Source organism: Rhincodon typus, chromosome 28 (assembly GCF_021869965.1).
Source record: "Rhincodon typus isolate 14 chromosome 28, sRhiTyp1.1, whole genome shotgun sequence".
In the NCBI taxonomy this organism is placed as follows: Eukaryota; Metazoa; Chordata; class Chondrichthyes; order Orectolobiformes; family Rhincodontidae; genus Rhincodon; species Rhincodon typus.
In genome coordinates this window covers 16761247-16787969 of record NC_063359.1, presented here as the reverse complement: position 1 = coordinate 16787969, position 26723 = coordinate 16761247, and the positions used below count along the sequence as shown (strand labels likewise).

Here is a 26723-nt window from a genome sequence, read left to right as displayed (position 1 = left end):
AGATCATTCAAATGTGATTCTATATTTAAGATAGAATCAGAGATAGTAGGAACTGCAGATGCTGGAGAATCCGAGACAACAAGGTGCAGAGCTGGATGAACACAGCAGGCTAAGCAGCATCATAGGAGCAGAAAGGCTGACGTTTCGGGCCTAGACCCTTCATCAGAAATGGGGGAGAGGAAGGGGGTTCTGAAATAAATAGGGAGAGAGGGGGAGGCGGATAGAAGATGGTTGAGGAAAGGATAGGTGGAGAGGAAACAGACAGGTCGAAGAGGTGGGGATGGAGCCAGTAAAGGTGAGTGTAGGTGGGGAGTTAGGGAGGGGATAGGTCAGTCCAGGGAGGACGGACAGGTCAAGGGGGCGGGATGAGGTTAGTAGGTAGGAGATGGGGATGCGGCTTGAGGTGGGAGGAGGGGATAGGTGGGAGGAAGAACAGGTCAGGGAGGTGGGGACTAGCTGGGCTGGTTTTGGGATGCGGTAGGGGGAGGGGAGATTTTGAAGCTTGTGAAATCCACATTGATACCATTGGGCTGCAGGGTTCCCAAGCGGAATATGAGTTGCTGTTCCTGCAACCTTCGGGTGGCATCATTGTGGCACTGCAGGATGCCCAGGATGGACATGTCGTCTGAGGAATGGGAGGGGGAGTTGAAATGGTTCGCGACTGGGAGGTGCAGTTGTTTATTGCGAACCGAGCGTAGGTGTTCTGCAAAGCGGTCCCCGAGCCTCTGCTTGGTTTCCCCGATGTAGAGGAGGCCACAATGGGTACAGCGGATGCAGTATACCACATTGGCAGATGTGCAGGTGAACATCTGCTTGATTTGGAAAGTCTTCTTGGGGCCTGGGATGGGCGTGAGGGAGGAGGTATGGGGGCGAGGGAGGAGGTATGGGGGCAGGTGTAGCACTTCCTGCGGTTGCAGGGAAAAGTGCCGGGTGTAGTGGGGCTGGAGGGGAGTGTGGAGCGGACAAGCGAGTCGTGGAGAGAGTGGTCCCTCCGGAAAGCAGATAAGGGTGGGGAGGGAAAGATGTCTTTGGTGGTGGGGTCGGATTGCAGATGGCAGAAGAGTCGGAGGATGATGCGTTGGATCCGGAGGTTGGTGGGATGGTACGTGAGGACAAGGGGGATTCTTTTTTGGTTCTTATTGCGTGGACGGGGTGTGAGGGATGAGTTGCGGGAAATGTGGGAGACACGGTTGAGGGCGTTCTCGACCACTGAGGGGGGCGGGGGGTGGTTGGAGTTGCGGTCCTTGAAAAACGAGGACAACTGAGATGTACGGGAGTGGAATGCCTCATCCTGGGAGCAGATGCGGCGGAGGCGAAGGAATTGGGAATAGGGGATGGCATTTTTGCAGGAAGGTGGGTGAGAGGAGGTGTATTCTAGGTAGCTGTGGGAGTCGGTGGGCTTGAAATGGATATCGGTTTCTAGGTGGTTGCCCGAGATGGAGACAGAGAGGTCCAGGAAGGAGAGAGAGGTATTAGAGATGGTCCAGGTGAACTTAAGGTTGGGGTGGAAGGTGTTGGTGAAGTGGATGAACTGTTCGAGCTCCTCGTGGGAGCACGAGGCGGCATCGATACAGTCATCAATGTAACGGAGGAAGAGGTGGGGTTTAGGGCCAGTGTAGGTACGGAAGAGGGATTGTTCCACGTAACCTACAAAGAGGCAGGCATAGCTTGGGCCCATGCGGGTACCCATGGCCACCCCCTTTGTCTGTAGGAAGTGGGAGGAATTGAAAGAGAAGTTGTTGAGGGTGAGGACGAGTTCGGCTAAGCAGATGAGGGTGTCAGTGGAGGGGGACTGGTCGGGCCTGCGGGACAGGAAGAAGCGGAGTGCCTTTAGGTCATCTGTATGGGGAATGCAGGTGTACAGGGATTGGACGTCCATGGTAAAGATGAGGTGTTGGGGACCGGGGAATTGGAAGTTCTGGAGGAGGTGGAGGGTGTGGGTGGTGATATCTTGGTTTGTTTTCTTTTATTTCTGTTCTGATAAAGAAAATCTGCAGCTTTGTGCGAATATGCTCAGTGATCATCCGCCACCTTGTGTAGTAAGTTTTGATATGACAATTTACCAAAAGCCTTTTGGAAATTCAACATTTACAGGCTCTCTTTATCTACCTTGCTTGTTACGTCCACAAAAGACTTCCATAATTTAAGTAAACACAAAGCCATGTTGACTCTGCCTTTTCACACTATATTTTTGAGAAATGCTATGGCCTCCATAATAATGGATTCCAGCAATTTTCCTGGATGACACATTAGGCTATGTGGGCTTTAGCTTCTGGCTTTCTGTCTCTCTCCCCATGATCCAATGAAGAAGAACTTGGGATTATTTTGGAGAGTAGGAGCAAAAAAAATTAAGACAACACAATTCTAACAGAATCTAAAATTCTAACATAATCTAAAATTGAAGAATTTGCATTAAGTTTTGCTTTACCTCAAAAATAGATTCACCAGTCAGGCGACTGAGAGCTGCAAATTCCAGAATCATGGTTCCAGCACAGGCTGTACAAGTGTCCGACTCTGTGCCTGTTCGGGACAGAGGGCTCAAGATTCCATATTTCAGATTTACCTACAATAAAAAATAACTTTGAAACTTCTTAGTAACCTTTATAACTGCTATTCCACATATAGTTTAAAAGTACTGTACAAATGTATTTACTGTGATATCAGTGGAATACCATAATTCAGTCTGTCAAAGAATACAGACAATAAAAAGCAAGACACTGTGAAACAGTAACTTGCTATGTCTCACTTCTTGCTTTACGATCTGTGGCACACATTATGACAAAGTTCATTGTAGTTACACTTGAGAGTTTTTATTTCAACAATGTATTAAGATTCAAACTCTCACCCCCAAGATCATAATTGTCCTAATTCCTATGTACTTACTCTTGGATATGGTAGACCACTAGTAGTGTTAAAAGCTGGCAGGAGTCGATATCCTATGTCTCTAGCCATGTATAGAAGCTCATCTTTATACCAACGGACCTTGGACCCATGGTTCTTCAACATGGTTGCCATCACATGACCTCCTAACAACCCACTGCAGCAGAAATAAATATTCTTAATAGTAAGTACCATAGAAATTGAGTTGTAGTTTTATAATAAAGGAGTCCATGTACAATAATACTTCCAGTCATAGTGAGCAGTATTCAAGCTTTCTTTAAATGTTCCATAATACTAACTCTAATTTTTAAACTAGCAGTTCATCGTAATCTCTGGGACGTGTCCTATTTAATTATGTCTGAATTCAACAACTAGGATCTTCCATTACAACACACACAAACTTGTGATTTTTTTTCCGCTTATAAAAATGAATAATTGTTAGTTGATATGCAGTGCAAAACCCTAATTTACAGGTACTCGAGAGATGCAAATTTAAAAGAAAGACATGAATCACAGAAATACTGTGTATATAAATTTTGAGCAAAGCAGATCAATACAGAAAATGCCATGCGCCTATATTACGGAAGCTGGTTTGTTGAATAATTTCTCTATTTTAACTCTAAAAGAATGTTCGTGTTACTGGGAAAACCAGGATTTTATTAGTGGCTTACTAGACCATTTTAGAAGGCACTCAAAAGGACAGTGAACCAATTGTCATTTTCATGACAATACATGATGAATTCATTTTGAGTATTGCTTGGATTACTCAGACAGTTATCAATTCCAGAATGCTGAATTTTAATTCCACCAGCTGCCAAACGGAATTTGAACCCAGGCTTCGGATCACTAGTCCGGTGACATTGCCATTACACTACTGACTCTCTCACCATGTTTGCTCAACCAGAAATTATGAAGTCACATATTGTGAAATGACATTGTAACATTTTATACAATGTACCATGAAAGGGTATCACTGTGCCCTGTCAAATAGCCATTTGCTTCCAGTTTTAGAAAGTTACCCTGGCATTCTCGGAGGCCAGCTATTCAGTGAATCAGAACACTATTGTTGAAGGTTATATTTTTAATTCCTTTTAATCAGTAGACTGCAAGGTTTTTCTCCTGTCCCTTTTATAAAGGTGAAACACTGAAAATGAGATATAGTGTATTCACACACCGTAGATAACACTCGCTTTGATCTGGGTAAAAAGGTGGGTAATTATAGTTTAAAGTGATTTGTTCAAGAATTTTTTCCTCCCTCACAAAGCTGAGGTTTGGAAACCCACACAATATTTTTTCTGAGCACTCTGTTCAGTTGACATGTGGTCCTCCTAAACAAAGCTGAGAAATGGACTGAATGAAAGATGGCACTAGATCAAGTCATTTGTTTCAATGCTGTGACTGCCTAGTTCTGCAAATTCAGAAAAACACTGCCATCTACGCAGAGCCTTACTCACCCCAATATACGGATGTTTGTTTCAAACACCGAGACCACAACATCATTATCGAATTGGACATGTAGTATTACTTTTCGCACTGCATCTTCAAACTCATCGAGTTTGTTTAGTACCTTTGAAGCAGAATGCAATAGTATTTTATTCAATTTAAGAACTGAAATGGCAACTTGGACAAAGTAATATGGCAAATAAAACTCAATCAAGACTTATAGGAAAAAAGTAGAAAATACAAATTAGACGGGCAGTCATCTACAGTTACTATTGCTATCCAACTGGGGGAAAACTTGTAATTGCACAAATTGAGGCCTGAAAGTTGGTCAGCTACTCTTGACTGCAGTATAGTTGGACGGATTAAAAAAAAAGTGTTATCATTACCTAAAACTAAAACCGTTCTCTTCCTTAATACTGTTCTCTCCACACCGCACCCCCCCACCCCAATAAAGGAGTGGAACACCGAGCTTACGTTCATAGAGTTCAACGTGAGGTGCAGCATGTAAGGCACATAACAAATGCATCTGTTTATTTCTAGATTTATTTTGTAGAATTAAACTACTCCTAAATTTAATCTAAATACACTAATGAGAAATGTTAAGAAATGGAGTTGTTCCAATAACTCATGTTGTTTACCCCATAATGTCTTACTGAAATCAAAGAATGGTGAAGATCTTCAAATGAAACCAGATTTAAATTCATAGCTGATCATCTAGCAGCATGCGTTCTGTCAGGTTGAAGTTAGACAAAACTCAACACAAAAGTGTGCTTCATGTCTAAACTTTGTGTGTTCTGCATCAACAATAATTTATAGATTTGGCTATTAGTTTACACTGAACTCAAATAGGCCAGCAGCACACTCATTTCTACATTGGTCAGTCAAAAATGGAGGAAATCACTTTCCTAAATAACCCCTCCACTCTCTTGAAAAAATAACAAGTTACAATACTTACAACTAGCGTATCTAATGTATCAATAAGAGTGAGTGAAAACCTGGAAATGAAAACATAATTAAAATTATAAAGGTGACAAAAAGGTCAATATGCATAAAAGTTTTCAATTGTATTTTATTTTAAAGTTGTGATTTTTTTCCTCCTCTGCTGCATGTGAACATTCAGTTTTATTTTATACACACACATATATATAAAAATATACATATCAAACAAACATTTCAGATGTCATAAACTGTTATCATCCTGTACATTAACCCAAGGTCCTGTTTTAATAACACAACTATTTTAAGGCAGGAGTTCTCACTTGGGGCTAATCACCTTTGCAAACTTAGAATAGAGTACTAACTGGAATACAACCCAAAATATTAAATCTTTCAGTGCAGTTGATACGTATGTTCATGGTGATATTCAAAGGCTCTAGCAAAACTGTATTTAAGAAGCACTTAAAATATTACATAAACTGTGTTAAATAAGGGAAAGCCTTGCCAAATGATTCCATATCATTATAAAGTTTTAATGCAGACTGTACTTGTGAGTGTGAACTTTATATTCCTCAACTGTTTAAAAAAATCAACTTCAGCAATTTGCAGTTGCCAAATGTATGTTCAAAAGTCTGAAGTTGCATCTTTCTGAAGCCACTTGGAGAAAATCAAATTTTCAAAATTTGCATGAAAAAGATATATTTGGTTGCAGTAATTCATTAATAGAAGAGCTACTCTTCAAGAGAAACAGGGCACTTTTCTGTGTAGACTAAGGGTGAAATAAAACCCTCCATAAAATCAACCATTAATTAACCATCTAAGTACTTGAAGTCTCAACTTTAAAAATGTAACTCGTTGCCATGTGATTCAAACTGTACTCAATGCAAAGAAAATGTGAAAATTCTGACTACTAGGTGCAGTGGTTGGTATAACAAGCATTTGTTTCTGTGCTGTATGACTCTACGACGCTCTAAGATTGCTATTTTTCATTATGTGCTGAAATTAACTACAGAATGAAATCACTTAAAAAAGGGGCTTCAATGAGACAAAATCCCCGTGATGATCAAGGTTTTCATATTGGAAATTCAGTCTATGGTCTATAGATATTAATTTGGCTTGAAGTCCAATGTCCCTTTTAAAAATCAGCAAATTACATTTCCTTTGATATTAGCAAGATGTAAGTTCATTTATTTCAGTTTTCACAATCAGTACCTATTTGTTTGAAATTAAGCACTTTATTTACTATATTCAGCAGCACCTTATTGTCAAATGTTTTAAAAGACATTAGCCAAATTATCTATAAATTTGTGCTGTTGGAACAAATATAGTCCTTTGTAAACTAAATTTGGGCTTTGGATTATCAGAACTTATTTGAGAGACTGGCAGGAACATTCAAATCCAAAAAAAAAAGGTAGCCCATTACATTGTTGATATTTGTTTGAAAGCAAATGAAAATTGAATTATCTAAAATTAAGAAGGTTTAAGAATGAGGGTTCAAAGCCATGAATGAATATTAATTGCCACTTTTATTTAATTATCAATTTATGTTGCTTCAAAAATATAAATATTAGGATGTTGTTATTTTTACCTCAGTGCAGCCCATTGTAGAGAGAAGACGTAGCTTATCACGGGGAGACCCAATGTCAGTCTCCCACTGGCTGTAAAACCTTTCCAAATTATGTTGGAGGGCGGAAGGGGCTAACACTGGATTCTTGGCTGCTGGCTGTGAGGTTCATTAACAACTCAAATGACACTCAAGATTTCCAAACAACCTACAATTTAATGATGACTCAGGGATTAAATAGCATCAGCATGACTTTCCTGATCCTCTTACACCACCTGGTAAACTATGTCAGGTCTGCTAGAAGCGTCCTGGGAACCCGTTGAAAGGCTCTATGTACCTGATTGAGGAGTCGGGCATGGGAAGGAGGGCTGTGAAAAACTGATCTCCAGCCCTTACTGCCACCAACCCTACCAACCCTGCCCTTCCTCTTGCCACAGGCAATTTGAGATCCTATTCCACTTCCATTTACCTTTGGTTTGGGTTCCCACAAGAATCCTGGGCCTCTAGTATTTGTGCAGCTGCCAGCTGCCAATGCTGTCTATGGCGCTGATAAGTAATGGAAAGTTGCTGGCCTCTGACTGGCTTGCAGGACTGCTGCCAATAAGGGTCTCAAATCCCATGGGGGGACAGATGAGGCATTTAATGCCATTGGGTGGCCCCCCCCCGCCCCCGGAACTGTTGAGATTTTCCCCACAAGACTGACTAAATCCAGGGTGCCCAGATCGCAAATAAATGAATTGATGAGAATTTCCAATCATCTGCTTAGTCTTACTGTTAAACCTCTTGAAAAATTAATATATTGTTTAATGAGCTGTAACTGGGATTTTAATGACATACTAAATTCATACTTACAGCTAAGCTGCCAAATTGACCCCGAGAAGCTAATGCTTTATTTGTGGAATGTCATATTCCCCATTTGTTTTTTTAAACTTTCTCTCAGTTATTTTACCTTTGGTTTAACATCCAGCTTGATCCAGTGCTAAACAGAAATTGTGTCTTGAAAGTTGATGTGTGTAAATATTTTAGTGAGATTGATAGTTCTGTGCTTGCTGGCATCATGGATGCTCACACCAAGACTATCCCATGTCTTAGCGTCATCAGGAAAGGGGAAATCCATTCCACAGCATTCACTAAATTTTTGTGGCACCTTATTTCCATAGTGCCAATTATATCATCAATGACTAAGTACATAGCGAGATTAAGTGTCCTATGGGAGTCTGTGCAGCTTTATGCTTTCTCCTAGCAGCTTAAATTCTTTACTAGTGTAGTTGAATTAAGTCTAAACTTGCAATTATATAATGCCCTTTGCAAGTTAAGATGTACAGAAATGCTCAGGAGCCAATGAATTGCTTTTGCTCTTTTTGTGCCTAAACTGCAATGAAACAAATGATCAGATGATCCAATTTAGTGATGTTCGTTCAGGGATTGTTGTTTGCCAGGGCATTTGGAGAACTCCACTGCTCATGTTTGAATTCCTTTATAGGACTGATTTCATTTAATTGTTTTCTGGTCATGGACACCACACTATGGGAAGGAAGTGATTGCACTCGAGAGAGTGCACAGGAGATTCACCAAGACAAGAAATTTTGCTGTGAAGAGAGGTTAGATAGGCAGAGGTTATTTTCCTTAAAGCAGAAAAGGCTGATGGGGAATCTGATCGAAATATGGAAAGTTATGAGGGGCATACAGATAGGTGGATAGGGAGAAGACTTTCCACCATGCAGAGAGGTCAATAACCAGAGGGCAGTTTTAAGACAAGGAGCAGGAGATTTGAAGAGAAATATTATCACTCAAGACAGTTGTGGGTATATGGAACTCACTGCCTAAAAAGGATGTAGAAATGGGAACCCTCAAGACATTTAACAAGTAGGTACAGGAACACTTGAAACATGACAACACACAAAGGCTATACAGGCCAAATGAAGAATGGGATTGGAAAAGATAAATGCTTAAATATTGGCATGGACACAATGGGCCAAAAGGTCTTTCTTTGGCGTAAAGATCTATGCCTGAAAGAGCAAAGGGTGCCTCAATTTAAAATGCAATCGAACAGCACCTGCAACAGCACAGCGCTCCCTCAGTACCAAAGGTGCTGGACTAAATAATGTCTAGGTGTGTTGGTGTGGGGCTTCAACCTGTGGCATTTTGACTTGGGAGAACACTGAAGCATTTTGACTTGGGAGAACACTGAAGCAAGACTGATCTCATTAGAAAAGTTACTTTGAGCAGCATTGTTATTTGCAGGATATCCTAGTCAGGTTTTTGCAAAATATTGTTTATAGTTACTCCAAAATATTGGGAGTCAATACCATCAAAGCGTATAAATTATGAAATTTATTTCATATTGTTCCAAATGTCCAGAAAATAGATAGGAATTTTTCTACTTTCCACATTTATCAGATGTACTTGACGCACAATTTAACCTTTATTTAAAATTCACTGTTCTTAAACTGTTTACTACTTCATAGTCACAAATGACAGTATTTATGAATGTGCAATTCTCGAACATACTTTCCTAAGGCATCATCAACATCACCACGACTTGGTTCTAATCCACGAATTCTTCCACGACAGCTCAGGGGCATCAACTCATCAGCAGGGTACGCATGTTCCTAACAAGACAGACGAAGGCAAAAAACTGAAAGCCTAAACATTAGAACTTCACTCTTAACCAGTTTCAGAAATTACATGCTTGATAATACATTAATAAACGACAGCATCTGCATTTTTGAATGAAACAGTTAGCACGGGATGCCAGAATTAATCTCAGAACAACCACTACAGAGTCATGTATAGTGTGAAGCTCCACTGGCTTTGTCCCAATATATTACATTACTGTGAATATCCCTCTTCCCCAACCATTCATATAATCTCAGTCTTTGCAACTGGGAATACCAAGTTAATTCTGCCCAATTTAATGCTTATGGCTTCATGCTTGTTGAGATATTAGTTGATATTAGTCACTATCATTGGATATAAAACTTATCTCTGCTGCAGTTAAATGCAAGACCTAGAATTTAAAGCATAATGATACTAATCCCTGCTCCACACTACCTTGTTCCCAGCCCCTTTCTTGAAATCCCTATAATACATAGTAATATTTCCAAGGATTTCCACTGCTCATGAAAGAGTAAACTTGTCATCTGTATAATGATATGCTGAGGAAATAATACTAACAACAAACTGCATTACTTCATGAAAGAGCATCATAGTTAAATGTAATCAAGGGAATACAACCAGTCAAATACTTCTAATAACTTCAGTACACTTTCAACTAACCAAGCTGACACCATTTAGAAATAGCTTGTCCAATTAGAAAAGGGTTATTCACAATTTAAGTGTGCTACGCCAGACAAGTGCTGCAATTCCTAATATATTTGACGTGAATGTTAGAAATTGCTCCTTTGATAAAAATCAATTTCAACACGTTTCATGTAGTGTAAAACATAATGGACCTTTTCATCTTTCTGCAACTTCAATTTTAAGCAAACACATGTACATAAAAGTGGTATAGTATATTTACATGCAAGTTAAAATGCTACTTGTAACCAAAGTAAAAAATGTATTTTTTCTTTTGAGCATAATAAAAACAGAATTAAAGAATCATACATAGAAAGCATCAGTAGCAGTATTTAGCTAAAAGATGCGATGCACAGATACATATTGGCTCAGACTTTGTGACAGATATAACGGAGACTAACACTGCTCATCTTCATTTAAAAGAGTAAGTCTGAAACTTAACCGTTAGAAGTGTGGGCACACATTCCCCTAGAATTTTTATTATTATTGGACAGTTCAAAATAAAAATGCTTTCTTTGTACTTTATTTTTAAATCTTGCTCTCCATTTCACATTATCTGCATGTTTTGGCACTGGATTAGCTATTCTGGCTCGCATTCCCTGGTTCAGAATCTGCATACCGATTGATTAAGCAGATACACAGTTTCTCGACTTATTCAAAGAGGTCCCAGATTCCATCTTTGCTTTTTAAAATCATAGTAATTAGTCAATACAATAGCTCATAGAAAGTCCATGGTGGGCAACTGCAAATGCAACAAAGAGGTGATACAGCATGTTTGTTGCTAACTGCAAAACTTAGCCATAAGATCAGAACTTGAAATGTTGGTGGTGTCGGCTTATTTAAAAAGAAAGGGTAGCCAGCAGCATTCAGCAATTCCTCTGGTTAATTCAAAAATAAATAGAACTGGCTTTATTGTCACGTCTTCACATTAGTACAACGAAAAGTTTACAAATCACCACTTATGGTGCCATCTTAGGTACCAAGGTATCTAGTTACAGATTCTTAAGTACAAATGCCTAGGGAAAATAAAGTTAGAAAAATAAAGAAATAAAAATTCCAGCCATAAAACAGAAAGATAGAGAAATAAGAGTTTAGAATAACAGTCCTTTCAACTCGAATAAGCACAACATGTTAAACATATGAAGACAAGGAATTATCTTCAGAATATTGTTTTCTGGCATAGGTAGCAGGTGCCAGAAGTCAGAAAAGAAAGCCTTTTGTTTCTGGTGATAATGCGTGGTAGACGTGATCAAAAGTAGTCAGGAAATGCCTTTTGTTGGGATCCTCATTGGTGCACACAAGAAATTTGCTACTTTTTTAAAAAAATATTCACTCAGGGGATGCAGGTGTCTCTGGCCAGGCCCAGCATTTATTGTTCAACCCTAATTGCCCAGAGGGCAGTTAAGAGTCACATTGCTGTGGGTCGGGAGTCACACGTAGGCCAAGCCATACCAGGCAAGGATGACAGATTTCCTTCCCTAAAGGACACTGGTGAACCAGATAGGTTTTTTCCAACAATCAACAACGGTTTCAGGTCATCATTAGACCCTTAATTCCAGATTCTTTATTAAAATTCAAATTCCACCATGTGCACTGGTTGGATTTGAACACAATTCCCAGAACATTAGGTGAATTTCTTAATTAGTGGTCTAGCAATAATACCACTAGGCTATTACCACCCCTATATATTCAAATAGTTTGGATTTACATTTGTCGCAGTTGGCTTAAATAACAAAAACACTGCACAAGAGACAAAGGCAACTGAACAAAAAAAAAACAAACACTTACCATATAGTTGTTGTATGCATGCTCGAACATTTCAACAACTTCGTTCCTGCAAAGAAAAAACAAGAGACAGGTAAAGTCAAGGGCTAATCTTAAACTATTCCTCCAGCAGACATAACTAATCATCCACACTGTTCAACCAAACAAAAATAATATCTAACCAAGACTGAATTCTGGGACAGCAGGAATGATATATGAAGAGAGACTGTATTGGTTAAGACTGTAATCACTGGAGTTTAGAAGAATTTGTGGAGGGGGGTGTTTGGGGACAAAAATCTCAAATATTAAAATTTCTAACAGTATTAGATAGGTTAACAGGCAGGAAGATGGGGAGTCCAAAACCAGGAGTCATAGTCTAAGTAGTAGGCTATGTGCCACACAGGACTGAGAGGAAGAGAAATTTCAACACTCGGAGACAGTGGTGAGCCTGTGGATTCCTCTGCCACAGAAAACAGTTGAGGTCAAAGTATTGAAGGTTTTCAGGAAGAAGGTAGATATAATTCTTTGGGCTAAAGGGATCAAAGGGCAAAAATGGGAACAAGGTAGAGTTGGATGATCAGCCATGATCACAGTAAATACAGTAAATGGCAGAGTATGCTCAAAAGGGCCAAGTGGCCTACTCCTGCTCCTAAGTTTTTATGTAACTGGATAGGTGTTACAAAGTTGTGTAGCGAAATCACGAATTGGAAGGTAGGAAGCTAGAATTTGTTTGTACAAAAAATAAGGGAGAACAGTGTGTGGTCCCTTTAAGAGATCAAGTGCTTTTCTAAGCTGGGAGATTTGCAAAGTGAAAAAAAGTGTCTGTATGCAGCAGAAGATGTACAGCCAGTTCAAAAATGGAAACATGTATCAATTGGCTGTGTGATTGGAAACCTTCGGCGTGTTTTGATGTTTTGGCAATGAGATGGAATCAGCCAATTAATTTAAACCAAGCACTTAGCGACTGAAAGCCAATTGAATTTAAACCTGTTGGTCTTGACAACCTCAGATCAATGCTACTGTAAGAAAATTGATGTCATCCAAGGTATATATGGAGAGGGTTTTGAAAAATCAGTGCCAGAGCAAACTGCCATCTGAGAAATAAGCACCTAGCTCTCACAAGAAATTACTTAAGCCCTCTAAGAAAGCACCTTATCCATCAAAAGTACCACGGCACTTCTAGCTATAATGCTTCACAAAGAAAACATCCTTGAAAGCGGTATCAGTGGAAGGAAGGTGTTTATGACTGGATAGACAGTGGAGAAGGCAGAGCATTCTGGAAGACACATCCTGTGTGGACTTTGAGAGACTAAGTTTCAATTTATTTCATTTTCTTACCACTTGGATTATAAAAGTCGGACTTGCGTTTATTGGAATAGCATACCAGTAGAATTTTGTTCAGTTGGGGAATAGTTAGGAATTAGGGGGAATTGTTTGGATTGTTAGTAATTCTGTTAATTTTTTCACTGTTAGGGTTAAATGAATAAATTGTTCCTTGTTACTTATAAAGTGAATATCAGGGATTTTCTTTCATTTAACCTCCCCTTCTCTGTAACACTAGCCAAGTTAAAACATCAGGCCACATTTGATCTATGAAAGCCCTTTTGCAGTGATGGAATGCATATGAATATTCAGTGACCAAGCATGTTTCACGTGATTTGTAATATTTTACTATTTTTGTATTAAAAAGCAAGGGATTATCCAGAGCACAATATCGAATGAACAAACTTAGGTTAGAAATGAAAACCATGCCTTCTTACAACACTTATGGAATATGTGGTGTTACTTACCAGCACAGCAGAACTTTGCAAGCTAATTCAGTTTGCCAGAGGGGAAAAAAAGCACAACATTTGAACTTAAAGCCTTTCTGCTGGTAAAAGGCTACTGGAATTAAGTTTTCAATCAACAGAATTGATTCATCTTTATCAAGTAAAAGCCCTTGAGACAAGTCATTGTAATTGTTATCATTTAATACAAAATTAAATCTAGTTTACCATATTGACATTTAAGCATCTACACAACTAGTTCCATTCAGGTCGTGCCCAAAATTTAACTGCAGATGTATCTGCTGCAAACTAGATGGCCAAAGATAAGACTGTAAAGATGAAGATACTGAGCATTTTGATCTAAATTAGTTAACTTGAATTAAATGTTCAGAATGGCAGCAACTTTGGAATGTGTGACCACCTTAATTTGTGACAGTCATCATTGTCATTAAACAAACCGGACTAGGTAGTGAAGTAGTAAAATTTACCTTGTACATATATTAATACATGGATTACTATGATCACAGTTTGAAACACCTCACATTCTCCTATGTTCTCCATATGATGAACAAATAACACACAAAGGCTAAATAGATCACAGGTTTGTTGGGCAAGTTAAAATGATGTGAAAAAGGCATAACAGATTTCATTAGACTAACAAGTGATTCATACAATATTCCAGTATCTCAATCAAAACAATAAAAGACAAAGACACTTCATTCTTTGCAGTATATTTATAGGACTGTGGAAACATTTGATTGCTACACAGTACTAAGTTGTCAAACTATTCACTTCATATGAACTTTGTACACGGTTGTAATGATGGTGAAATCGTCACTGCTCGCCACTATTACTCCACTGAACCTTACAGCAGCTCCAACAGTGAGTAAATATGCAGAATAAAATGGGAATCCAGAAGTTCAAGTGATTTTATGTTCCTCCAAATGTTCCCTCTAAGGTGTGCACATACATGGTCACTCAGCAATCTGGTACATATCACACATTGAAATAAAGAGAGAGAGGAGGGGTGTGATAAGAGAGAGGGGGAGGATCAAAACTGAACTTGGTGAACACGGGGCTCTGTTACTGGAGAACAGCGAGCATGATGAGACAGTTAGGTGGGAAAGGCTAGGTGTCTCCAAATGTGAGAAGCACATGAAAGGAGGGCAGAAGACCAGGAGTTTGTCAAAGCCTCAAAGGACGTGGAGAGGCCAAAGTTCAAAAGATGGAGCACTGTACCATGAATTGGTTAATGGTAAGGTCCTGGGGAGTATTACCAAAGGAACCTTGGAGTGCAGGTTCATAGCTCCTTGAAAATGGAGTCACAGGTAGCCAGGGTAGTGAAAGCGGCATTTGGTACACTTGCCTTTATTGGTCAGTGCGCTGAGTATAGGAGCTGTGAGGTCATGTACAGGACATTGGTTAGGCCACTTTTGGAATACTGTAGTCAGTTCTGGTCCCCTTGCTATAGGAAGGATGTTGTTAAACTTGAAATGGTTCAGAAAAGATTTACAAGAATGTTGCCGGGGTTGGGTGATTGGAGCTATAGGGAGACACTGAATAGACTGGAGTTATTTCTTCAGGAGTGTCAGAGGCTGAGGGGGTGACCTTATAGAGGTTTATAAAATCATAAGGGGCATGAATAGGGTGAAAAGCCAAGGTCTTTCCCCCAGGGTAGGGGAGTCCAAAACCTGAGGGCATAGGTTTAAGGTGAGAAGGGAAAGATTTAAAAGGGGTCTAAGGGGCAACTTTTTCATGCAGAGGGTGGTGTGTGTATGGAATGGACTACTGGAGGGGATGATGAAGGCTGGTAGAATTATAACATTTAAAAGGCATCCGGATGGGTATATGAATACGAAGGGTTTAAGAGGGATATGGGCCAAATGCTGGAAAATGGAGCTAGATTAATTTAGGATATTTGGTTGGCATGGACGAGTTGGACCGAAGGGTCTCTTTCCATGCTGTATACCTCTATGACTCTATAACTTTCGGATGGGCTGAGACTTGGGAAACTTGCCCAGTGGCTAGTGGGGCTCAGAGAGGGGTTTGAGCTGGATGAAAGTGCTGGGACTTTGAGTGTGCCTGGCTGCTAGACCTGCAATAAAGGGAGACTCAGGAGTACCCTACAGTCAGCTATTCTTGATGGCCTAGAGCTCAAACTGGACCTAAATAACCCCTGCCCACAGTGGGTTACACATGTGGCCACAAACATACTGATACAAACCATCACAGCCAGAAAAAAACCTCAGCCTGGGAGAAACTTGTCATATGGCGTTAGTTCCAATAGCCAGATTTATAAGCAAATTGGGTTATTGATCATATATAAAAGGTAATGGTCAATGAACTCCTCTCTTTAGCATAGGCAAATCTGTGCAAAGCAGCCTTGAAACCACAGATTAATTGAAGATGACTAGCATAACTGATAATGGATGAATGTTTAATGTGAGGAGATGGATGGATCTCAGGTTGTTTATGATCCATAACCAGGCTTTCAAGCTACAGGCCCAAATCCCCCCTAACAACGTTCACACTTCATCTAATTGACTGAAAGTGTGCATTTGTGTAGGAAAAAGGAGCTAATAATCCCATGTGTAGGATGTCTGGGGAGAGGAGGGAAATACGGTGCTACTTAGGAGAAAAGATAGATGGATTGGGACATGCAAAAGCAGATGTAAAATGGGATCAGAAGAAAAGTAGAATGGATATGTGAGGAAAAGTGGAATGGAATGTGCAAGATCAGAAATATAAAATTGACCATTTGAGGGGAGGTGGATTGAGATCAGGAAGTGGGAAAGGACCTCCACCAAGGAGTGGGCAAATAGAAAGCGTGGAAGAAAACCATTTTTTTCACTAAGTTGTGCATGCAGAATGGTGGAATGTATTACACATTGAAATAAACAGCTTATGCACAACTTTATGAAAGGTTTACAACATTCCAAACTTTGTGAATTTTAAAACAACCCAAAGTAAGGAAATAATACTTTGAGGATTACAAGATTTAAAATAACAACATTTCTAAAACTATTAAACATGTTTTAAGTTTATCCTGCTTGCTGAACACTTGGAGATTCCCTTGATTTACAGCATATTTAAACTGCTGCTGGGAAAGAAAGGAAGCCTGCTGTAGCTCAACAAGAAGTAGCATTGAATCTAACTTTTTTTTTTATATCCCCCATTCCTGACTGTTTGAAGTGAGACCACAATGGTAGCTGCATTTCTATCAACATATCCCTCATTGGTTCTCTTTTCATCCAGTTCCCACCAATTTAAAATTTTAATCCTGTTTAGATCCCTCAGCAACCTTGTCACTCCCCACATGTAACATCCTCTGGCCCTATATTTCCTATCAACACCTCCTCTGACTTGCTCTTTTACTCCATATAATTGGTAGTTCCTTTAGCCACCCAGTCTGTGGAATTGCCTTGCAATTTCTTTTCGATCCCTCACCTCCTGAAAACCCCTCTCTGTGACAAAGCCTTTGGTACTCCTCCAAATACCTCTTTGTCTAGTACAAAATCCAGATTCTCCTGCATAGATAGATTTATTAAAGTATTTTTTTATGGCTGTGTTCATTGCCACCACATTGCAAGGGGCACGCTGAAAGCCCATACAATCCCAGTTCCTTTGACATTACAAAAGTCCTGTGTTGTTGCTGTAGCAACAGCTTCACAGAACAGCCTGCTGCCCCCACAACAAAATTAGAGAACGGATGCCCCACAGAGTGCTCAGAAAGAGCCATTGGTGGCTCATTTGCAGCCTCACTTGTGGCCCATTTCCTGAGGGATGCATCAAGGTGGGCAGTCAGTGTGGTGGCCAGTAGCAAGGGGTTCAGCAACAGAGCAACCAATGTTAAAAGCGAGGGAGAGACAGCAACATGGGGTGCATAGAACATAGAACATAGAACATAACAGCGCAGTACAGGCCCTTTGGCCCTCGATGTTGCGCCGACCTGTGAAACCAATCTGAAGCCCATCTAACCTAAACTATTCCATTATCATCCATATGTTTATCCAATGACCATTTAAATGCCCTTAAAGTGGGCGAGTCTACTATTTTTGCAGGCAGGGCATTCCACACCCTTACTACTCTCTGAGTAAAGAACCTACCTCTGACATCTGTCCTATGTCTATCACCCCTCAATTTAAAGCTATGTCCCCTCGTGCTAGCCATCACCATCCGAGGAAAAAGGCTCCCACTGTCCACCCTATCTAATCCTCTGATCATCTTGTATGTCTCTATTAAGTCACTTCTTAACCTTCTTCTCTCTAACGAAAACAGCCTCAAGACCCTCAGCCTTTCCTCATAAGACCTTCCCTCCATACCAGGCAACATCCTGGTAAATCTCCTCTGCACCCTTTCCAATGCTTCCACATCCTTCCTATAATGCGGTGACCAGAACTGTACGCAATACTCCAAGTGCGGCTGCACCAGAGTTTTGTTGCAGCTGCAACATGACCTCATGGCTCCGAAACTCAATCCCTCTACCAATAAAACCTAACATACTGTACACCTTCTTAACAACGCTATCAACCTGGGTGGCAACTTTCAGTGATCTATGCACATGGACACCGAGATCTTTCTGCTCATCCACACTACCAAGAATCTTACCATTAGCCCAGTACTCTGTATTCCTGTTACTCCTTCCAAAGTGAATCACCTCACACTTTTCCGCATTAAACTCCATTTGCCACCTCTCAGCCCAGCTCTGCAGCTTATCTATGTCCCTCTGTAACCTGCAACATCCTTCCGCACTATCCACAACTCCACCGACTTTGGTGTCATCCGCAAATTTACTAACCCATCCTTCTACGCCCTCATCCAGGTCATTTATAAAAATGACAAACAGCAGTGGCCCCAAAACAGATCCTTGAGGTACACCACTAGTAACTGAACTCCAGGATGAACATTTCCCATCAACCACCACCCTCTGTCTTCTTACAGCTAGCCAATTTCTGTTCCAAACCGCTAAATCACCCTCAATCCCATGCCTCCGTATTTTCTGCATTAGTTGCAGTTCTGATTCAGTGCAGTGTGGGCGTACAATGACGATATTCAACACCACCGACTTCCTGCTCAAGTAGTTTGACTGGCAATACACCAAATTTTCAATTACAGGAGAAACAAACATGAAGATGTCTGGGATCTTATGCATGTACAAATCACATATTCATTTGCTGTCGCAAACAGATAGGTGAGCAAAAAGGAAAGTCTAACAAAATACTAAAATCACAAAAAAAGTAATAAATCAGTACAAAGTTCAGCAGAGAGAAATGCACACTTTATGACAGCAAGCAATTTAGATGGTGGAACAACAAAACTTTATTACACTGGACTGCAAAAAAACCTTCACCATATTTAGCTTCAAGTTATTTTTAGTGCCACTAACAGTTATCATTTGGTTCAAAACGAAACGCCCGATTATCAAAGAATGACAGCTGGGATATCAGAGTGGTCCAAAGTGCTGTGTGCAGAGGCCCAGCTGACACTAGCAGTTAAAATCTTACCTGATTGCGCCTTTTTCCTGCTCTGTCATCCCCAGCACCCGATGGAAGCAGAACCAGCTGAAGGTGAAGCAAGCCAGCAGCCTGAGTGTGAAGCCCATGTTGCTGAAGTTCAGGGGCAGGCTTCCAGTCTCTGTCCCACTGACCATCAGCTACCCTGCAGGCTCCTCTACTTCACAACATGGACGTTTAATTTTGAAACGCCCTCGGACAAATCTGAACGCAACTGGGTCTCTAATCCACCCTCATGGTCCAGGAGACGGTGCTTAAAGGGTTTTGACCAGTCCTTCCTTAGAGCCTGCTCCAACCTCTCCCTCCACTGCACAGCCACATCCTGTCCATTTAAACACGGCCTCCTTCCTCAACACGGGCGTCTAAACACCCCGCATTCTGGGCTTTGTAGTCCCTCTCGGCGGCTGACTCCGGATTCATTTTCAGGCAACGCGATTTCCCGGTAACTTTTACATCCCAGTGACCGCCCTCCGAGACGGAAATCGCCGAGGCGAGCTGACGCAGTCGCTGTCGGGAAGACTGGACTCCAACTACCGGCAGGCACCGCGCAGCCTCGTCATGAGCTGCCGCGGAAGTGAGCGCACAAAGCATGATGGGATTGTAGTCTTTCCCTGCAAGTCCTCAGGCCCGGCCACTGCTGACAGTTGCATTTTCCAATCGCCCGCCTTTTCATTGAATCCTCTGGCTTTGTTTGTTTTCTTGCTGTGATTCACACATCTAAAATGTTTCCTGTGGGGACAAGTCACATGTTTTATCTCGTTAGGATGAACAATCTTCCAGACCGTACCTTATCAATGGATATTTGATGCTTGAGTTTTTTTTTAATAAACTAGAATCAGATCAGTAGTAATTTAGTTAAAAGGGTTAAGTACATGAGTGCTGTTAGGACCTCAGTGATGACATATTTATACATTTCTTTGTCTCCATTTCTTGGAATAGGCCATCAACCAATATCTCAGACTTGCCCAAATACTTTGCTTACATGTGTCTCTACCTGTTTCTATGGACTTCCTCCTATTTTTCCAAATTAACTGCTTCCTCACATCTGTTTTGATGATGGCAGCTTTCATACCAGAATTTCACTCACACACATACACACACACACACAAATACAGACAGGGAAAAATCATTAATACTTGGAAATGAACATACTGGCCATACTGGTCTTTCATTCTGAACTCAGTAAAACAAGTCAGACCAGTATGTCTCAGAGATAGTAGGAACTGCAGATGCTGGAGAATCCGAGACAACAAGGTGCAGGGCTGGATGAACACAGCAGGCCAAGCAGCATCATAGGAGCAGAGAGGCTGACGTTTCGGGCCTAGACCCTTCATCAGAAAAGGGGGAGGGGAAGGGGGTTTTGAAATAAATAGGGAGAGAGTGGGAGGCGGATAGAAGAGGGATAGAGGAGAGGATAGGTGGAGAGGAAACAAACAGGTCGAAGAGGCGGGGATGGGGCCAGGAAAGGTGAGTGTAGGTAGGGAGTTAGGAAGGGGATAGGTCAGTCCAGGGAGGACGGACAGGTCAAGGGGGCGGGATGAGGTTGGTCGGTAGGAGATGGAGGTGCGGCTTGAGGTGGGAGGAGGGGATAGGTGGGAGGAAGAACAGGTTAGGGAGGCAGGGACGAGTTGGACTGGTTTTGGGATGCGGTGGGGGGAGGGGAGATTTTGAAACTTGTGAAATCCACATTGATACCATTGGGCTGCAGGGTTCCCAAGCGGAATATGAGTTGCTGTTCCTGCAACCTTCGGGTGGCATCGTTGTGGCACTGCAGGAGGCCCAGGATGGACATGTCGTCTGAGGAATGGGAGGGGGAGTTGAAATGGTTCGCGACTGGGAGGTGCAGTTGTTTGTTGCGAACCGAGCGTAGGTGTTCTGCAAAGCGGTCCCCGAGTCTCCGCTTGGTTTCCCCGATGTAGAGGAAGCCACACCGGGTACAGCGGATGCAGTATACCACATTGGCAGATGTGCACGTGAACATCTGCTTGATGTGGAAAGTCTTCTTGGGGCCTGGGATGGGGGTGAGGGAGGAGGTATGGGGGCAGGTGTAGCACTTCCTGCGGTTGCAGGGAAAAGTGCCGGGTTTGGTGGAGCTGGAGGGGAGTGTGGAGCAGACAAGGGATTCACGGAGAGAGTGGTCCCTCCGGAAAGCAGACAAGGGTGGGGAGGGAAAGATGTCTTTCGTGGTGGGGTCGGATTGCAGATGGCGGAAGTGTCGGAGGATGATGCGTTGGATCCGGAGGTTGGTGAGGTGGTACATGAGGACGAGGGGATTCTTTTTTGGTTCTTATTGCGTGGACGGGGTGTGAGGGATGAGGTGCGGGAGATGTGGGAGACACGGTTGAGGGCGTTCTCGACCACCGAGGGGGGGAAGTTACGGTCCTTGAAAAACGAGGACAACTGAGATGTACGGGAGTGGAATGCCTCATCTTGGGAGCAGATGCGGCGGAGGCGAAGGAATTGGGAATAGGGGATAGCATTTTTGCAGGAAGGTGGGTGGGAGGAGAAGTATTCTAGGCAGCTGTGGGAGTCGGTGGGCTTGAAATGAGTATCGGTTTCTAGGTGGTTGCCCGATATGGAGACAGAGAGGTCCAGGAAGGGGAGAGAGGTGTTAGAGATGGTCCAGGTAAACTTAAGGTTGGGGTGGAAGGTGTTAGTGAAGTGTATGAACTGTTCGAGCTCCTCGTGGGAGCACGAGGCGGCGCCGATACAGTCATCAATGTAACGGAGGAAGAGGTGGGGTTTAGGGCCGGTGTCGGTACGGAAGAGGGATTGTTCCACGTTACCTCCAAAGAGGCAGGCGTAGCTTGGGCCCATGCGGGTACCCATGGCTACCCCCTTTTCTGTAGGAAGTGGGAGGAATTGAAAGAGAAGTTGTTGAGTGTGAGGACGAGTTCGGCTAAGCGGATGAGGGTATCAGTGGAGGGGGACTGGTCGGGCCTGCGGGACAGGAAGAAGCGGAGGGCCTTAAGGCCATCTGCATGGGGAATGCAGGTGTAGAGGGACTGGACGTCCATGGTAAAGAGGAGGTGTTGGGGACTGGGGAATTGGAAGTTCTGGAGGAGGTGGAGGGCGTGGGTGGTGTCACAGACATAGGTAGGGAGTTCAATCTAGCAGTACAAGTTTGTTTGCTTCTTTTCTGCTGAACTTTTGAAAACTAGTGATTCAGCTTCATGCAGTGAGAGCACTGCTTTTCTCACACTGCTACAAATCTTGTCAAAACCCATAATGTTCAGGCCCCTAATATTCTGTCCCAAGTTTCAAGTGGTGTGTGTACTAATGGCTGCCAAAGACTGCACAGACAAACACAGAAGTGAAAGTCGCAGGACCACATCAAGCCAGCTAGTACACTAAAGGGACAATTGCATTTCTCCAGACAACAACAGTCAAATCACTTTTCTTCAAATGGCCGTGGAATTGGGATTGGGGAAGTCATAAACAGTGTTGAATCAAACGTAAATAAAGAAATGATTTAGCAAAAACCAATTTTCTCTCTGACTGTTTAAAGCCATCAATGGTTATTGTTCCTTTCCATAGAAATACCAGAAAGCTACACTGGTTCAGTTATGCCTGACTAGATACTGACCACAATTAATGCTCATTCACTGGTTTTGCAGCTTATGTTTCTGGAGAATGCCAGAAACAACAAATTTCCATGTTTCTTACAGCAGAAGCACCTGGGGAGGTTTTCCACATATCTTCCATCCTATTCCTTACAATCAGTTCAGGAAAGTTCAATTTTCTCTTAAGCTTGATTACAAGGTTTTTAACCGCACCCATAGTTCTCTCTCTCTCTCTCTGGTTTGTGACAACTTCCAGATCCCAGTTTCACTGAATTTATTGGTCTCATTTAACTTAGTCGTCAGCCAGAATTGCTGTCTACCCGTACTATTACAGTTTATTCCTCAATCCAAGTTGAAATTGGAAAAAGTAGAATTTTCAAATTTCTGGGAGGAGAACTACGTTACAAAAGGTTTCAGTGGATGGTCCCAAACCTCAGTGCCCAATTTCACTGCTCCAAAGTGAGCTGCTTAAGCCTACTTCCTGGAATGGCTGGGGAAGCCATTTTTTGAAGGTAGAGAATTCTTTCCTGTACACATCTGGCATTAACTGATACACACATTTAAAATAGCCCATTTTGTTGTCTGATACTTTCCTCGGTGATAGTCTTCCGAGGAAGGGTCACCAGACCCAAAACGTTAACTCTGTTTTTTTCCTTCACAGATGCTGCCAGACCTGCTGAGCTTTCCCAGTAACTTTGTTTTTGTTCTTGATTTACAGCATCTGCAGTTCTTTTGGTTTTTATTTGCTCTGTAATAGATGTGTCCAACACTAGACTGACTGCTTCAATTGCTGTGTTAATCTTTCAAAACAAATAACATTGGCATCCATTTCTTCCTCATCAAATCTAGGAAACAAACATGCAAACTTGAATACTACTATTTCTGAGGACTGTGGAAATCTGCAGCACAGAAGAATATGGGGATTTCAAGTGCACATTCAACAAAAAGCTAGCATCTGAATTCAGCAGGTAATAGGAGAAGGCAAAAGGAAAGTTGGTTTTTATTTGAAAGAAATGGAGTATTAAAACAAAAAGGGAGGTCTTGCTAAAACTGTACATGACACTGATCAAACCACAGCCAGAATATTATGGATAGTTCTGCTTCTTTTATCTAAGCCATGATATAGTGCCATTAGAGGCAGTCCAGAGAAGGTTCACTGGCTGTACTGAAGGATTTTCTTATGAGAAGTTGAGTAGACTGGGCTTGTACTCATTAGAATTTAGGAGAATGAGAGCAGATCTTATTTAAAATCAAGATTCTTAGCAGCTTGACAGGGCAGATGCAGAAAGTGTGTTTCCTGTGATGGGAAAGTCGAGGACCAGAGGGCATAATCTCAGTTGAAGTTGAACATTTAGGACAGATGAGGAATTTTTGCAGAGGTAGTGATTCAGTGGAATTCTTTAGCAAATAGGCTGTCAAGACTGCATCATTAAATTATTTAAAGGCTGAGATTAATATATTTTTAATTAGTAAAGGAACAAGGGGTTGTGGGGATACAACAGGAAAGTGGAGTTGAGAATTATCAGGTCAGTCATGATCTCATTGAGTAGTGCAGCAGACCCTATGAGCCAATGGCCTGCTTCTACATCTATGTCTAATGGTCTAAGTGTGGGTAAAACAAGAAATGCAAATTTCTTGGTGTCTCACTGAGTATCAATGTTTCTCATTTAAAGAAGCAATTTGGAGGCAGGTGGTTTAGAATATTGTATGTGGGCTGCTTGAGCTTGTCATTTTAGATCAGCAGAGCTCTTTAAAACCATATTAGTTCCAGGAAGGTCTCAGGTATTAAAGTCATATGATCAAAGCTGAATATTGATTGTCTGTTTTTCATTACAATCATAGCAGTATTATTTACAATCCTCTAGAAAACAATATTATTGTACTAGCATTTTAACCACAATTTGAGCTGTTGCCTTTATTTTTAAAACTGCCATTTTTGATATTTCTGATTTACACTTAAAAATAAAAGTCTTATTTTCTTAGAAGGCCTCAAAGTGTAATTGATCTTGTGTGATTCCTGTGCCTGGTCTTGTATCCCTGCACTTCTGTGTATTCCTCTTTCTCAGATATTATTTTTAAAGTTATATGATGAATAACTTTTGGTTAGAAAAAGTCATGAAATTGTGAAACATGATTGTCAGTTCACGTTACCTTTTTTTAATCTGGATAGCTGAGCCCAAACCACATGAATATACAAAGCTCTACCCAAATAAAAAGCAGAGAATTCAAAATTAATCTCGAGCGTCAATCCTTGGGATGTGAACCAAGTGGTGATACACAGCACAACCACACATGGTCATATATATAAACAACTTTCCTTTGCTATGTTGAATGAAACAAAGCTGAAAGGAAGTCTCAAGGGAGATACAAATGTTGACAAGAAAAATATATTCCCAATGAGGAACTGAAATCAGTCTAGGCATGATGATAGGGTTTAGAACATTGAATTTTAACAGTTCTGCTGAGTTTTAACAGAACAGCAGTTCTGAAGGAGGATCACTGGACTTGAAATGTTAACTGTTTTCACTCTAGAGATGTTGCCAGATCTGTTGAGTTTCTCCAACTATTTGTTTTTTTTCAATTTCAGATTTCCAGCATTCACAGTTCTTTGATTTGTTTGAATTTTAACACTTCATTTAGAGAATTTTACAAATCATTGTCTGTATGAAACCTGGTTGACATTTTTCAAAAAAATAAGTCATGTATTGTTGATTATTTGAAGAAATTTGTTGTCCCTGCCTCGTCTGGTCTACGTTTGACTCCAGACCCACAACAATCCATCACGCAACAACCTTCACCATTCAAACCAGAGTTCTCTATCATCTCGAGATCAAGGGCAGCAGATACATGGGAGAACTGTCATCAGCAAGTGTCCCTCCAAGTCACTCACCACGTTGGCTTGGACTACATTGCTCTACTGTTGCGAGGTTAAAATCCTGAAATTCCCTTCCTAACAGTACTCAGAAATTCCTCAATATATTACTCCCAGCTGTGAAAAGCATTCTCAACAAACCTCTTTGCCTTGATCTTTGTCCAATATTTGCTTGAAGTCCAATTACACAGATGGTGCACAGGAGATTTACGAGAATGGTATGTGGGAATGAAAGGCTTCTGTAGTGTGGACAGATTAAAGGGACTGGGATTTTTTTTTTTAAAAGCACAGTTTTCTTGGTGAGATTTGGGAGAGTGGATAGGGAGACTGCATTTCCATTAGAAACAATCAGCCACTGAGGCATGAGACTTTATATTTTCTTATACACAGCTAGTATCTTTTGAAAAGCTGATAGTAGCTTCTTCAAATATAACCTCCAAAAGACACTAATAAATACGTGAAAAAGGGGAAAACTGCAGAATGTTGGGAAACAACAAGCAAGTCAACTAATTGGTTACTCTTTCAAAATGTTAGCACAGGCTTAAAGGACCAAATATCCTCTGTTTCTAATATTTAATATCTTCAACAAATTTTGGTCAACAGTATATTAATCTCATTCTGGCCCATCAATCTCATTTTGAAACTGCCACAAACTGAAAATCTCATATACATCACAAGCTCAGGCTTCATGTATGAGCCTCAATTGTTGATACTAATAAACTTTTAAAATACAGGAAACAAAACAACTCACTTATTGTCACACAACATATGTAGCTGGAGTCACTGAATAGAAAATATAAGATCTTTGCTGATTTTCATTCTCAATCCAGGACCACAGCGGTGTGGCTGAAAACTATTAATTGACCATGGACCAGAAACCGAACATGGAACCTGCTGTTCAGTACAACAGTGTACAACATTAAGCCATCAAGTGAGTTAACTTTTAGATTGTGTTGTTGGCCACCCTGTGCTGAAATGTGACCCACTTCAAATCAAAAGATGAATTACATGAAACTTGATTGAGGGATCTATTATTTTTGAAGTACTTAGTTTACATACTAAAATATCATACTAACCCAGTGTTACTTGCATGGAATAAAAACAAAGACACATATGTAGGTT

The 26723-nt window shown here is 41.2% G+C and overlaps 1 protein-coding gene across 1 annotated transcript in view; it reads right to left on the bottom strand.

The window, feature by feature from the left end:
* The window catches only part of LOC125486343 (ER degradation-enhancing alpha-mannosidase-like protein 3), a 30596-nt gene extending 10932 nt beyond the window's left edge, over positions 1-19664 (bottom strand). Inside the window, exons 1-7 of the mRNA XM_048613357.1 lie at positions 19158-19664; positions 11912-11957; positions 9335-9435; positions 5279-5318; positions 4335-4447; positions 2884-3037; positions 2429-2563 (exon numbers count right to left, since the gene is read on the bottom strand). Coding sequence (XP_048469314.1) covers positions 2429-2563; positions 2884-3037; positions 4335-4447; positions 5279-5318; positions 9335-9435; positions 11912-11957; positions 19158-19303 — 735 coding nt within the window. The 5' untranslated portion in view covers positions 19304-19664. The remainder of the gene's footprint in view (positions 1-2428; positions 2564-2883; positions 3038-4334; positions 4448-5278; positions 5319-9334; positions 9436-11911; positions 11958-19157) is intronic.
* Positions 19665-26723: the final 7059 nt, after the last annotated feature.